This window comes from Megalops cyprinoides, chromosome 13 (genome assembly GCF_013368585.1).
Source record: "Megalops cyprinoides isolate fMegCyp1 chromosome 13, fMegCyp1.pri, whole genome shotgun sequence".
NCBI classification, from domain to species: domain Eukaryota; kingdom Metazoa; phylum Chordata; class Actinopteri; order Elopiformes; family Megalopidae; genus Megalops; species Megalops cyprinoides.
In genome coordinates, this window is record NC_050595.1 from 18553998 (window position 1) to 18567208 (window position 13211).

Genomic DNA, 13211 nt, shown 5'->3' on the forward strand with positions numbered 1-13211 from the left:
AGTATTCTAATCACTTCTAATATTCACTAAAAAAGGACACTTATGTTAATCTAATGACACTTAAAACTCTAAGTATTGTTTTGGTCTGTGGTTTGACTTGTCCTCCAAAAACAATATAATGTGAGAAATATTCTTGGCATCACCCCTAATTTACCAGCAGCTGCTATATTTGCATTGTCACACAATAAATTCTACAGTAGATATTTGTTTTTATGATATGAACAAAATGTAGTAACTATCAGTGACTACAGTTAATGACTACAATAGTTAGTAGCAGTGACTAACCATCAATGCAATTTATAGTCTTTGTTGATGTTCCTCTTTTCCTGTTTTAAAGGTGCCAACAGGCTTTATGCAGCGAGAAGATGTGTTGGAATACATAATTAATGCTCAGCTGCCCTAGAGTATGACAACCCAAAAAAGTGCTGAATTATGCAGACTACTTTTACTGTTTTCGGTTATGATCAATCTCTCAGAGGCAATCAGATCAAAACACCTTAAGCAATGTGTGCAGCACCAGGGAATTATTCTGAAGTGTACTTTCAAAAATGATGAAGAAAATAATCTTCATCCACAGAACACCTTTGTTACAGTTAAATAATACAACACACAAAGTTTTCTGAAGTAAGCTATGAATTCTTTACTGTTACTGTTAAACTACATTATCACTTTTCTTCCTTTAACCCATCTTAAAGTGTACGCTTAATAAAGTGAAGTTGTTGAGGCATTGCTGCCTGGTTTGGGGTTGGTCCTTCACACTTGATCTACAAGATGAAAGACATAACCAATTGCTATTACTTTTTTCAGTCAATTACTACAATGTAATAAAAATTAAACAAGCTTGCTTACCGCTGAATTTTGCGTATTACTTTGCAAATGACAAATTCTTACATACTGTAATTAATTCTTAAATAATTTAAAAAATGTAATCCCTATTTAAGTGGAAGTTGTGATTAAAAATACAGTGATAGGGTGATGCTGTGGAGTGTTCAAAAGTAGTGATTATGAGAAAAGAGCAACAATTCAAAGCAGGGGCCATATTTTTACAAACTTTAGCTTTTAATTCGAATGACAGCTGCGATCTGCAACAAACCTCCTCCATCTTCGGGTTATAAAATATCTGTAAACATTAAAGTGCACAGGATTAGTTTGCCGTTTTCAGAAAGCTGATCTTTGTAAAGGTTCATGCTACGATCATTTCATTCCAGAACACAGTTCCCTTTCATCTTTCAGTCAGATTCCTCAAAAGATTGGTCGCTTACCCTCCATCTTCCTTTCTCTCTTCTGGTTTCTACTGGAGTGAACCTTGTAAGTCCTCTTAAAGTTCAATACAAATGTCATCAGCTTTAATGTAGAAAGACAAAAAGGTAAGAAATTTGCTATGAACAAAGCTCATCCAATCAAACATACCCTGCAGTCGCCGGATCAGAGAGGACAGTTTATACATTATTGTTACAGTATCTCATACAAATAAAGAAAAATGTTTCTCCCAAGTCCTTTTCCCATAATCCTTCTTTCCCTGTGCCCACCCCACCCCACCCAACCCCATCCCACAGATCCTATGTGAAAGCAGTCTTGTTATCACTGTAGCTTGTTCTCTAACAGCTTTAGCATGGCCCACAGCTGGTTTCGTACATATAATATCAAAATACAAATTCCTGATGATTCGTCAGTGCTGGCTCTTAAAACGATTCTCCCTGACAGTTGTGCAATTTTTGGCCCGGAGAGGGGCGTTCACAGTTACCATAGCGATTCAGGGAGCGGGAGGAGAGCTGTTAATGGCACACAGGGAGGGCTAGCGTGACGAGGCCACCTGGCATATACCGTTTGCACGAGTTCAGTCATTCCGTTTTTGAAGATGAGGGAATCGCCAGTGGCGATAGGGGAACAGCGGCCCCTGGCTGGTCACGATGTGTCAGGGAGTCGGGTGAGCGGGGTGTGGGCTGGGTCCAGGAGCCGGTACTTCTCCCCGGGGGCGGGCTCGCTGGCCTGCAGGTGGATCAGTGGCTTGGTCTGGAGCGTGCCCAGACCCTCCTGGTTCTTCTTGTTGTAGATGTTGAGTCTGTGCTCCAGCTCAGGGCTGGTCTTGGCCGAGCCGGTGGGGCTGGGCAGTTTGAGGTTGACAGGGTCCAGGCCCTTTGGGGCGAGGCAGGAGTCCCCCGACAGCGAGGAGAGCAGCTCCTGCACCACGGCGCTGGGGTCCCGGGGGTCTCGCGGGTCCTCCTGCCTGTGGGGCAGGGCGCTGCAGTAAGGCCGGAGGTTGCGCTGGCTCCCAGCACCCTCCAGGGGGCAGCAGTCGGTGGAGATGTCGTGAGCCATGCTGCAGCCGGTGCTGGAGTCCGGCGTGTGGCTGCTGGGGCTCTGCCCGTGGGTGTAGACGTCAGCGGTGGAGCGGGATGGGGTGATGGAGCTGTCACTCACAGACATGCCCACGCCCACCGTGCGGCCGGGGGCGTCCGCTCCCAGCAGGGCAGAGGACAGGTGGGCGGGGTTGTTGGGCAGGTGCACATCAATGGCCGCAGTGGTGATGACACGCGTTCCAGCATCTGGGCCCCCTGAGTCTATGCCCCCCCCCCCCAAAAAAAAATCAATGACATTCAGCTCTATCTGCACCTCAACACATAAACGTAGAACATATATGAGGGTACAGAGTTTACATATACAAGTGTAATACGAGTGCAGAAGTCCCCTGCCGTGCATGGATTTGTGATTCATTGTTTCAAATATTTGGGTCAGGCAGCACTCCCAGTTCCTGACGTCAGTCTCTGTTTTTATATTCTCTTCATGTTTTTCACACACGTATAGTATCGCTACATAAATATGGGTATTCCTCACTTGTTTATTGCATTATTGCATTGTTTTTTTTTACACTGGTTGGTTTGTATCAGGAACAAACAAGTGTATGCTTTTACTTCTGGTACTTATGGATAACCCTCTTTTCTGGCATCTGTATAACATTGCATCCCTCACAGATGACAGGAGCCTCCTATATATTAGTGTAGTGTATGCTCATGGATGTATGTATATATATATATAAAACATCCATTAGCAGACAGTATGAGAGTATACACTAAGTACGCTCCATATGAATATAAACAGGAGTGTGGATTGTACCTGTCCACTCACCTCTGCTTGGTTCACTGTAGTACTGGCTGATGTAGTTGTTCATGTCGTCACGGACAACCGGTTCTGGAACGAGGAAGAATTAGGTGGCATTCAGAGCAACACGTGGTTAAAACAACAAACATTTCTGAGCACTTGTCATTTCACTTCTGAGCAAAAATTTTTCCAAACATAAATGGCCCCGCTTTTGCAAGAGCCAGTAAAAATCTGAAAAAAGGTCAGAACGGTTGAGCCAGCCATGTGAACTTGGGTCGTTGCGTCTTACAAGTACAGTATATTTCCCACCCAGCAGAATGAAAATGCAAGGTCAGTGAGGTAGCTGAGGATTATTGGGCGTGGCTGAGAATTGCTGGGCGTGGCTAAAAACTACATGAGTAAGGATTCTTAGGCATGGCAGAGAAATATGTGGCTTGGGTGAGGACTTATGGGTGTGGTTGGAAATATGGGGCATGGCTAAGAATTTGCCTTTGGGCTCTGTGCGTGCACCAGTGTGATATGAACAAGATGCAAAATATTTTCCCAAATGCTACAGGCACTGAGGTCCTCTCTGGATTGCACATTAATGGGGGACACTTTCATGCTTTGAGCCATAGTTTAAACACACTATAGCCCAGGCTACAGTATATGTTCAGCTGTAGAGCCCACTGGTGCGCATGTGGTTTCATGCTGGCTTTAAAATCAGTGTCCGTGAGTGGGAATCTTGCACAGGGAAACCAGGTGATGGTGGAACTCTGCTTGTTCAAGGAGGTGAGAGGGTCTCTTCCCCTTGTACAGTTTGTCTCAAGTATGTGGTGGGGGTGAGGCGGGGGTGGCGGTGTTTTGGGGCAAAGACGAGAATAAGGTGTCCTGAGTGCAGCTCCCCCTTCCCCCAGGCTTGGCAGAGGCTCGGATGGGTAATTTCATTTATATTTCAGCTTTGAAATATTCATCCAGGGTGGCCCCAAGAGAAGAGGCATTGCACTCACTCAAACACCACCAAGACAATCACTCTGCGATTAATAACACATGAGCTTCAGGGAAAAAAAATAATAAAGTAAATCAGGCAAACTTAAAAGGCTTTCCAGCGGGCTGGCAGCCGTCCTCGAACACACTCTGATTCAGGAGGGAACATTTGGGCAAACCTGCAACATCCAGCCGTTAATGCCTTCTGTGTCTTGCATTACAATAACCAAAGGAACCAAAGGAGTGTTCTGAACTTCTGAACATTTGACTGCTATAGGCTGCTTCTCAGATTATCTTTTTTGTTACTGGAAATAATTAAGACGCAATTCAAAAAGACACAGACTATATACAGAAAGTATCCTTGAAGCAGCCATTAACATGGTCAGTTTCCATTGACAAAAGAGTTAGCCAGTGAACACTTAATTAAATTAAGTGTTAGAGGTGTAAGTTTCCATCAGAACCGAAAAGCACAAAACTAGTAGTGTACTCCTTGAAGTCTGTCCATTGATCAGTTGTAGAGGCTTGCCCCCGGTCTGCTCATCACTGCGAGCCGAGCTGTAATCTCACGGTAATCCCTCCTGGGACGGAGTTTAAAGAATGAGCACTTTGCGCATTACTCCGCCGCGGTTATTCGAGGACGGCGCATTCTTCGCAAAGCCGCGGGATTAGGTGATGACATCACGGCCTCCCCGTACCACACCACACACCTCACCAGACCCCCGTGTTGGGATTCTTTTTTTTGTCCTCTGGAACACAATTGCCCAAAAACACAGAGGAGTCCCTCTGCTTTCATCCTGCTGCCCCCCAACAAGAAAACAGACTTAGAGAGGGTTTAAAGAAGAATGCGTGACTCTTACACACACCCCCCCATCCCCCCCCCCCCCCCCCCCCCAAAGCCAACCATCTAAACCCCAAGATCCGTCTGCCGCATCGACCTGCCCCTGCTCTGAGGGCCCTCTCTGACACCCGCGTTTCGGAAAAAGCCACAACATTTCCCACAATCCCCCTGGGGCAGGCGTTTGGGCACGGCAGCGCTGTTTTCTCTCCCGCCTGTTGCGGTTTCAAGGTGAAAGGAACACATGTTCGCTGCAGGCCGCCGTCTCCGTAGAACAGGGCCGGCCGCACCGCCGAAGCAGAGGCGGAACGCAGTGAGCATGGCCAGCATGTTTCTGTGGGTTTAGCGGCTCTTAAAAGCTTTTCCTGTCCTCTGTTGATCCTGGAGTGCCTGGAGTCAGTGTGTCGTGTGTTAATGTCTGGGTTTAGGGACAAGCTCGGACTTGCTGAGGGAGACTCCGTAGGACCAGCAGAGCATCACTCTTAGCATTTCAGTGGCCCATGGCTGTGCATAGTGCCACTTTGTGCCCTCCCTAATCATGTACCTCCTGCCTCATCGATCTCTCATTCCACTTGTTACTCTCTCAAACCAGGCATCCAATGGGGAGATCTCTTTTTCCAAATCAGAGGTGTGTGTGTGTGTGTGTGTGTGTGTGTGTGTATGTATGTATGTATGCATGTATGTATGTATGTCTGTGTACATGTGTATATGTGTATATACTGTAGGTACTAAAAACTCACACACCAGGCTCCCCTCCTTCATTGTTGCCATGACAATTGTCAGGATCAGAATCTTGTGCTGTGATCTTTGTCCTGATCATAAAGGAGTGATGAGAATGATAAAAAAAAGAGTGAAGAATTCCACTTAAGTGGACAAAGTTAAAAGTGTGTGAATAAAAAACTAAAATGTTCACCACAAACATGATCCATGGCACTCTCTGGCATAGCAGAATAAGTATGTGAAGTTGCGTGAATATTCCCTCAAAGCAGTCGGGGGAAATAGAGTTAAATATTCAGGTTGGAAACCATTATCGTAACCATGAGTAGTCTTGACAGACAACTGTAATCTTGGGATGTTTCCCAGGCGGACGACTGACAGGCAGACAGGGGTTCAGGTGAAAGGAGCCTTGATGAATTATGAACTGCAGAAGCTGCATCTCCGGCTGATTCACGTCCACAGGGAGCAGGATTGCTCTTCAAAAAAGCATCAAGGGACCAGCAGGTATGATATAACAGATATTATGATTGATAATGTGCGCGTCGGGTGCTGAGGTACCTGCTGGCGGGCGGGGTTCCCGGGCTCCCCCATGGCTCTCGTCGTCCGACTCCCCAGGGGTCAGCCCCTCCACCACCTGAAAGCCGCCACCCTGCGTGTCCCAAACGCGGTGGATCTGCATGGCTGCCTCCCGCTCCGCTGCAAGGTCCACATCCTGCTGGGCCAGGTGCGCCCGCAGCTGCCTGATCTCAAACTGACTCAGGATCAGTGAGAGAGAAAGAGAGAGAGAATCAGTCAGGAGAGAAACTCACATATATTGTCGGGTCAGGTGAGCCCACAGCTGCCTGATCTCAAACTGACCCAGGATCAGTGGGAGAGAGCTAAAGAGAGAATCAGTACATATGCAAATAAACACACACACCCCACATACTGTAAACACACAGACATACACTCTTAGAGGGGTCACAAGAGAGAAGCGCATACAGGAACACACAAGCATGCAGGCATACACACAGGACAATCAGGGGCTGAACTCACACACACGCACACATACAAGTTCAGAAGTTAAACACACTCGGAATATATACACACAAAACGATGGGGAGCTAGACACTCCTCCACACACACACACGCACACACACACATACATACACACACACTTCTATACCTATAAGTTAAGAGTAAGTCTGTCAGGATATGTAATAGTCTATTAGTAAAACATATCCTAAGTAAAATTGTGTCTGGGGCATTGAAATAAGGCAGTCCCATTCCTTCCCCATGCCATCTCACCAATCCTACAGCTGGATCAGCGAGCCCTTCATTGTGCCTGACCACTACGGCTGGATTCCTTTACTCCTGGATGGCAGATATTGATGAACACCCAGTTAAATTGCAGCAGAGCTTGTTTGAACACTAAGATCAGTATCCAATAATTTGCTCTGTGCTTGGGATGCCGACATGCTGTGATGTACTGTTATTGCCTCTCGCAGTATTGATTTTGGGGTCTTTGAGCCTTGGGGACGGATAAGATTATAACCCCAGCATGTGGGCACTACGGCTGTCACACCAAGAGGGGGCACAGTAAGCAAACTAATGAATGGCTTCGTGCAAAGCTCTTATTTGATTGGACAGGACTCCTCCTCCAAATTATAACGAAATTGGCTGAAATACAATGGCTGTGACCTGAGACAAAAGTCACACAGAAATTAGACATAGTTTAGAATACTCCAGTATTCCACAAAAAGATAACAAATACATGCACATTCCTTTTTAAACTATGTTGCTATACATTCTAAGATTGTCATGTATTACACATAAAGACATTCATCTTTAATGACAGATTTTTATTAATTTTACTGTATGGGCTACTTTCAAGTGTACAAATTTTCAGGTGTGTTTTCTGTCACATTGGTCTGCAACTGGACTGCAATATAACTGATTATTCTGTCATTTAAAGTCCTGTTGAATCATTAAGATTTTTAGATTACTGTAATGTAATATAACTTATATAATGTGTATAATTTATACACATATTTACAGAGGGACTAAAATGAAATGCTTTATAGGAGGAAAATGTGATATACATTTAATTATAAATTGGGGTAACATGAATATTTTGCATATTATAGTGGAATTTAAAGGATTTTATTAGAGATCAGCAACTCTGATGTGCACTGTTTCTGTAACCTTATACAATTAATGTCAGAGATTGCTGGCATATTAGTATTATGGAGAACGTCGTCTGGTATGTTACTTTGGTACCATATTTTCTGACTCATAAATGCTCTTATGTGACATTACTGCCCTCTGCTGGTGGAATGTGAAATAACACCATTAGTGGAAAAAAATATTTATGGTACAGGTCAATCAGGAGCGATAAAGCCCATTCTGACAGCAATAAGAACCAGCAGTTCAATCTGGGCTACTGTCTCGGGCACTGACAGAGATCAGAGGTGGCAGGCAAGCATCTGTGAATGTAATTCCGCACGGGGGGAGGAGTCAGTCAGAGATCAGTGAGGGTGACAGGTGTCTGTCATGGCTGAGTGAACATGACGGGGTGATGAGGGGTGTCAGTCACGGCTGAAGTATATGAGAGGACTCACAGCCTGTTCCTGGCAGATCTGAGTGAGGCGCTCCAGCTGCTCCTCTCTCACCGCCTTGGCCTTCTCATACTGCTGAATCTCCAGCTCCATCTCCACCTTCACCTGGAGCACATATGCTGAGACAGTACAGAGCAAAGTCACCTTACAGACTGATCCTGGAACAGTATCCTGCTACAGGACAAAACACAGTCACATGACACACTCATCGTAGAACAGCAGGCTCAGAGAGCACAGGGCACAGTCACATGATAGACACTGACCCTGGAACTGTAGACTGAGAGAGCACATTGTATGGTCATATGTTCATAACCAGTAATGCAGACTGCGCTGTTTCCACGGCAGCAGAACACACTCACCATCGATGATGCGCTTGACCCTCCAGATGCGCAGGGTGATGATGAGGCTGATGGCATCCCATGGGCTGCTGGGTCCGTTGGCAACAGTGGAGGCCACCATTGGGGCCAGGGAGAGGACGATGACTGCACCATCGAACACCTGTAGGTTACACACACACATATACACACACATCCACACATTGGCAGCAAGTGTGAGTCAAATTAAGGAGAAAGCTGGAAAGCTGGAAATAATCAGAACATTTTCAAGTTCAAGCAGATCTCCTTTTCATAATAATACACCTCTGGACATAAGAATCTGGGACTTTCACCCCCAGCCTCATTCACCTGCAAGACCAGCAAATGACAACACCTCTTGTTGTGTTGTATGCTGCTCTCTCTGTCCTCACAACATTCCATGAGCCTTCAAATACTGTATAACCTGCTTCCAGATCCTAAGATGAGCTTGCAGTAGGGAGAGGTGCCAATTTAGAAAAAGTGTAAAAAAAAGTCTTAAAAGTAACAAGAATACTGATAAGAATGCTCACCCCTAACCGAATAAGTGTCAAGGTCTGGCTCAGTGATTGAGGTGCAATCAAACCACAGCTTTATCTCATTAATGCTCAGGACAGCACCTCCTCCAGTCCTAACCTAACGAGACATCAGGGGACTCACCTCAACTTTGTTCTCAATGTAGTCCCAGATCCCCAGGACGACAATCCTAAAGACAGTCTGAGAAATAAAGGGGGGTGGGGGAGGAAACACAGATATATGGGAAATGTAGTTTTAGAATGGTCTCATTCTTGCGGGCGTTTATTTACTCTCTTCATCTACTACAATTTGCCTTTTCATGTAGAATTTCTGTTTTCTTTCACTTCTACTATACTGACAGGAACAAATGGAACTAACATTGCCTCCACAGCTGGAAAATTTCCAATCTCAAACTTACCTTTCACACTAATGAATCAAAAAGAACTGACCAACGGAAACAATGGGTTGTATGCAAAATACATCGCGGGTCACAAAATCTTGGCATCTCATCAGGACTGGTTTCCAGTGCCAATTTCATCCAGAATGTTTTTTCTTTAATTTCCTGGCAAAATATCAGCTCACCGTACGTTCCTAAACTCCACTGTGGTGGGAAGGGAGTCCAAGAATGATGGTCAAAGCAATGCACAGGAGGAGCTGACTCAGGGAAGACCCGACTCTTGAGTTTAGACCACTGATCCCCATTTGCTTTCTGGACTGAGGTTTGAATTTGAAGCTAAAATGCAATCCCCTCCATCCAGTCTACAGCAATGTAGATCAGTGACTCACTCAGACTCACAGATCCTCTTTTCCTCATAGGAGACCTGCAGGCTACTCCTGTTCCTGAAGTCTGTCTGCTCCACCTCGGGTCGCTCCCAGAGAGAAGACGTCCTCCCGCAACCAATACTTTTATGAATCACCAAGATTTTGTTTTGATTGAATACTAAATACTAAAAAATGAATACTAAATACCACACACCTTGGCCAAGCAAAAAAATACAATTCCAATAAAAAAAGAAGAACAAAGACAGGTACTAGAAGTCAAGAAGACATGGAAAACAAAACAAAAACAGAAACAGAAAAAGCTACTACTCGACACAAGCTCTGAAGGTAGTGTTGCAGGGGGTTTGGAGCTGTTGTCCTGCAGAAAAATAATTACACACGCATTTCAGCTACGTGCACACACTGTTTCAGTGTCTCACAGACGTTCTCTCCGCTGATTCAAAGATAACGGAAATAACGGCTAAGAAAAAACTCCTACAGTGGGATGATCAAAAAATGGACGAAGCACCACAACTCCAACAAGTGAGGGATGTGGTCCCACCACCATACCGTACCTTATCAAGCTCACCTCTCATGGCCGAGGAAAATTGAAGAAAGAGAAAATAAGTGCAATTCAGTTGTTGGTAATTTTTTTGCCTACTTTTTGCCATCTAAAACTAGGTAAAGCTACAACTTTTTAAAATTGCAAAATTAAAAGCTGCAAAAGCAAAGAAAAAAAATAACATTTATTTGCCACAATGCAAAACTGCTGACCATATATGGAGAAAGATCATCTGACCTGAAACTAGCATGGTGCCAGGTATCTGGGAATGTACTGGGGAACCGGAATGGTGGCGCATGGCCACGCTGAGACAGGTTATACGTGAAGGTAAGCCTAGCAGTGGCACCTGAATTCATACCGGTTCTTTCTGCTTCTGCCCACGTATATCCAGGTTACTGACAAAATGCTCTGGATTTTCCCCATAAAGACAAAATTTTAAGTAAAGCCGTGTTCATATCAGTGACACAGAGTCGGCTTCTCCACCTACTTTAGGACGGCCGTTAGGTGGGGAAAAGAATGTTGGAATGAGTGAAGGCCCCCTGTCCTGTCCTGCTGTCACCGCCCATCTTTAATCTTCTGACACTGGAGGTTTTTTTTAAATTTTTTTGGTTGATATGGACACGGCTTAACTCTGCAGACATATAGTTAATGATGCAGCTCAGAGACGAAACACATGGCTCACATTGGCACACTTTTTCCACACACACCTGTGCTACACAATAAAACAGAAAAGTGGTGCTGTGGGCACAATGAGAAGTTTGACTCTCTGAAGAGCTGCGTCGGAACAGATGGCAACATGGCAAAATCCATTCAATACCCCTCACACCGGACACCTGTCATATTCACTAGCAGCAAGAAGGGCTGTGATGTGTATCGCGTTACCTTAAAAAGGATCACTTTTTTTTTCTCCGCCTCACCTTTAATTAGCGTTCACACCCTATCACTTTAGTTAATGATTTGGCCGGTGTGTCGGGTTAAATGATCCCGGGGTCGGGCCGAGCGATGGCATGCCGGCGGCGTCGCTTACCTCGGAGAAGAACACGGAGAGGATGACGAGGCTGATCCAGTGCACGATGCTGGCGAACTGGAACGCGTTGGTAACTGCAGAAACCACAAATGCAAGACAAGCGGACATTTCAGTGGGAGGGGTTGATCGGGCCTCTCTCCCTTTAAAATGATATGAGTCATTCACACTTTCCCTGCCAAAAAATTTAAAACAGATCCAAGTAGCAACACACACACGCACACACACACACACACACACACACACACACACACACACACACACACACACACACACACACACACACACACATATCTAGTTTCTACTTCTGGAACTCATGCGGTGTAGGTTACTGTTGGTGTAGGTGTAAGAGTTGGTGAAATGGTTAAATTGAGTAACAGCAGGGATTTGTTCAAGTGCATTCCTGGCAGTATGCTTGGAGAGAATTAATACACAAATCCAGAAGAGCACAGTGGCCGTAATTACCAGGTACAGCCAAAGCAGTGACTGGCCATTGTTTATGTAAAACTCTGCTTTCCGCCCATGTCAAACACAAGAGGTGAGAGATTACAGTCCTGGATTTAGGTCCACCCACACGTTCCTTCAGAAATACACACTTCATATCTTTCCCATCTGACCTTCATTGTCAGGTTAGGTAAATACACTACAGGAGTTTGGCATATACACAGTAAGTTTGTGTATACATGCTCACCCAGCAGGAGTTTGGTATACACGCAGTAAGTTTGTGTATACATGCTCACACTGTGAGAATTTGTTATGTACAAAGTAAGTCTGTGTATATTCGGTATATTCTGTGTATATATATGCTCACACTGCAGGAGTTTTGTATCAATCAGAAGCTCCAGGGCCAGGAGAAGTACCACCAGGACCACGCAGGCTACCAGAATGCAGTTAAAGCCAGCGCTGAACAGGAACACCTGCCAGAGAGCTGCCCTCTGCCCACAGCACGGCTTCAGCCAGTTTGACCTGGAGATGAAGGGAAGACACAACCAACCTGTTACATGAAAGCACTACAGAAGAGGGGTCACTGGTCAAAGGGAGAGTGAGAATACACAAATGAAATACCCATATCCAAAATGAGAAGTAAAAGTAAAATCAGCATCATATACTGATATTCATGTTTGGCATATGATATTCCATTTTGGGAGACAGTGAAAGTGATATATAACTTTGGATTCCTTTGGAATTAAAAAAAAATTACTCGGCATCTTAATCACGTAATTATACCACTGTGCATGTACAGCTTTTAATAATTAAATAAGCCTGTCACAGAATTTGGCAATTCCCACCACCAGAGGGTGCTTTACACACATATTCACACACACACACACACACACACACACACACACACACACACACACACACACACACACAGAAGCACATGCACATGCACATGCACATGCACAAGCACACACACGCGCACGTACACACACACACACACACACACACACACACAAACACAAACATAGAGGAGAGAGAGAGAGAGGCGAAAATACATGGTTTTCCTGAAAATACAAACAGAGCAGGATGAATGCACAGACGGGGAGCAGAGAGACTGAGAAATGCTGAAACCCCTGAAAGCCTAAGGCCAGTCGGTCACTGGAGCACTGAAGGGTTGGGAATTTTTACGGGTTACTGTACAAAGCACTACTAAGCATCAAGGGACACTAGGGGAGAAATTTGCAGTTTTTGATGTTTAAATGACGCTTAATATCATCAAGTACAGTATGAGGAAATGGTCACATAGTTTGGTATACATTTACGTATATACATGAAACTTATGAAC

At 44.9% G+C, this 13211-nt stretch overlaps 1 protein-coding gene across 1 annotated transcript in view; it reads right to left on the reverse strand.

The window, feature by feature from the left end:
• Positions 1 to 1019: 1019 nt before the first annotated feature.
• The window catches only part of LOC118787759 (transmembrane protein 266-like), a 38981-nt gene continuing 26789 nt past the window's right edge, over positions 1020 to 13211 (reverse strand). The window contains exons 4-11 of the mRNA XM_036543412.1: positions 12237 to 12391; positions 11429 to 11502; positions 9225 to 9281; positions 8574 to 8712; positions 8218 to 8333; positions 6176 to 6368; positions 3127 to 3189; positions 1020 to 2561 (exon numbers count right to left, since the gene is read on the reverse strand). Coding sequence (XP_036399305.1) covers positions 1906 to 2561; positions 3127 to 3189; positions 6176 to 6368; positions 8218 to 8333; positions 8574 to 8712; positions 9225 to 9281; positions 11429 to 11502; positions 12237 to 12391 — 1453 coding nt within the window. The 3' untranslated portion in view covers positions 1020 to 1905. The remainder of the gene's footprint in view (positions 2562 to 3126; positions 3190 to 6175; positions 6369 to 8217; positions 8334 to 8573; positions 8713 to 9224; positions 9282 to 11428; positions 11503 to 12236; positions 12392 to 13211) is intronic.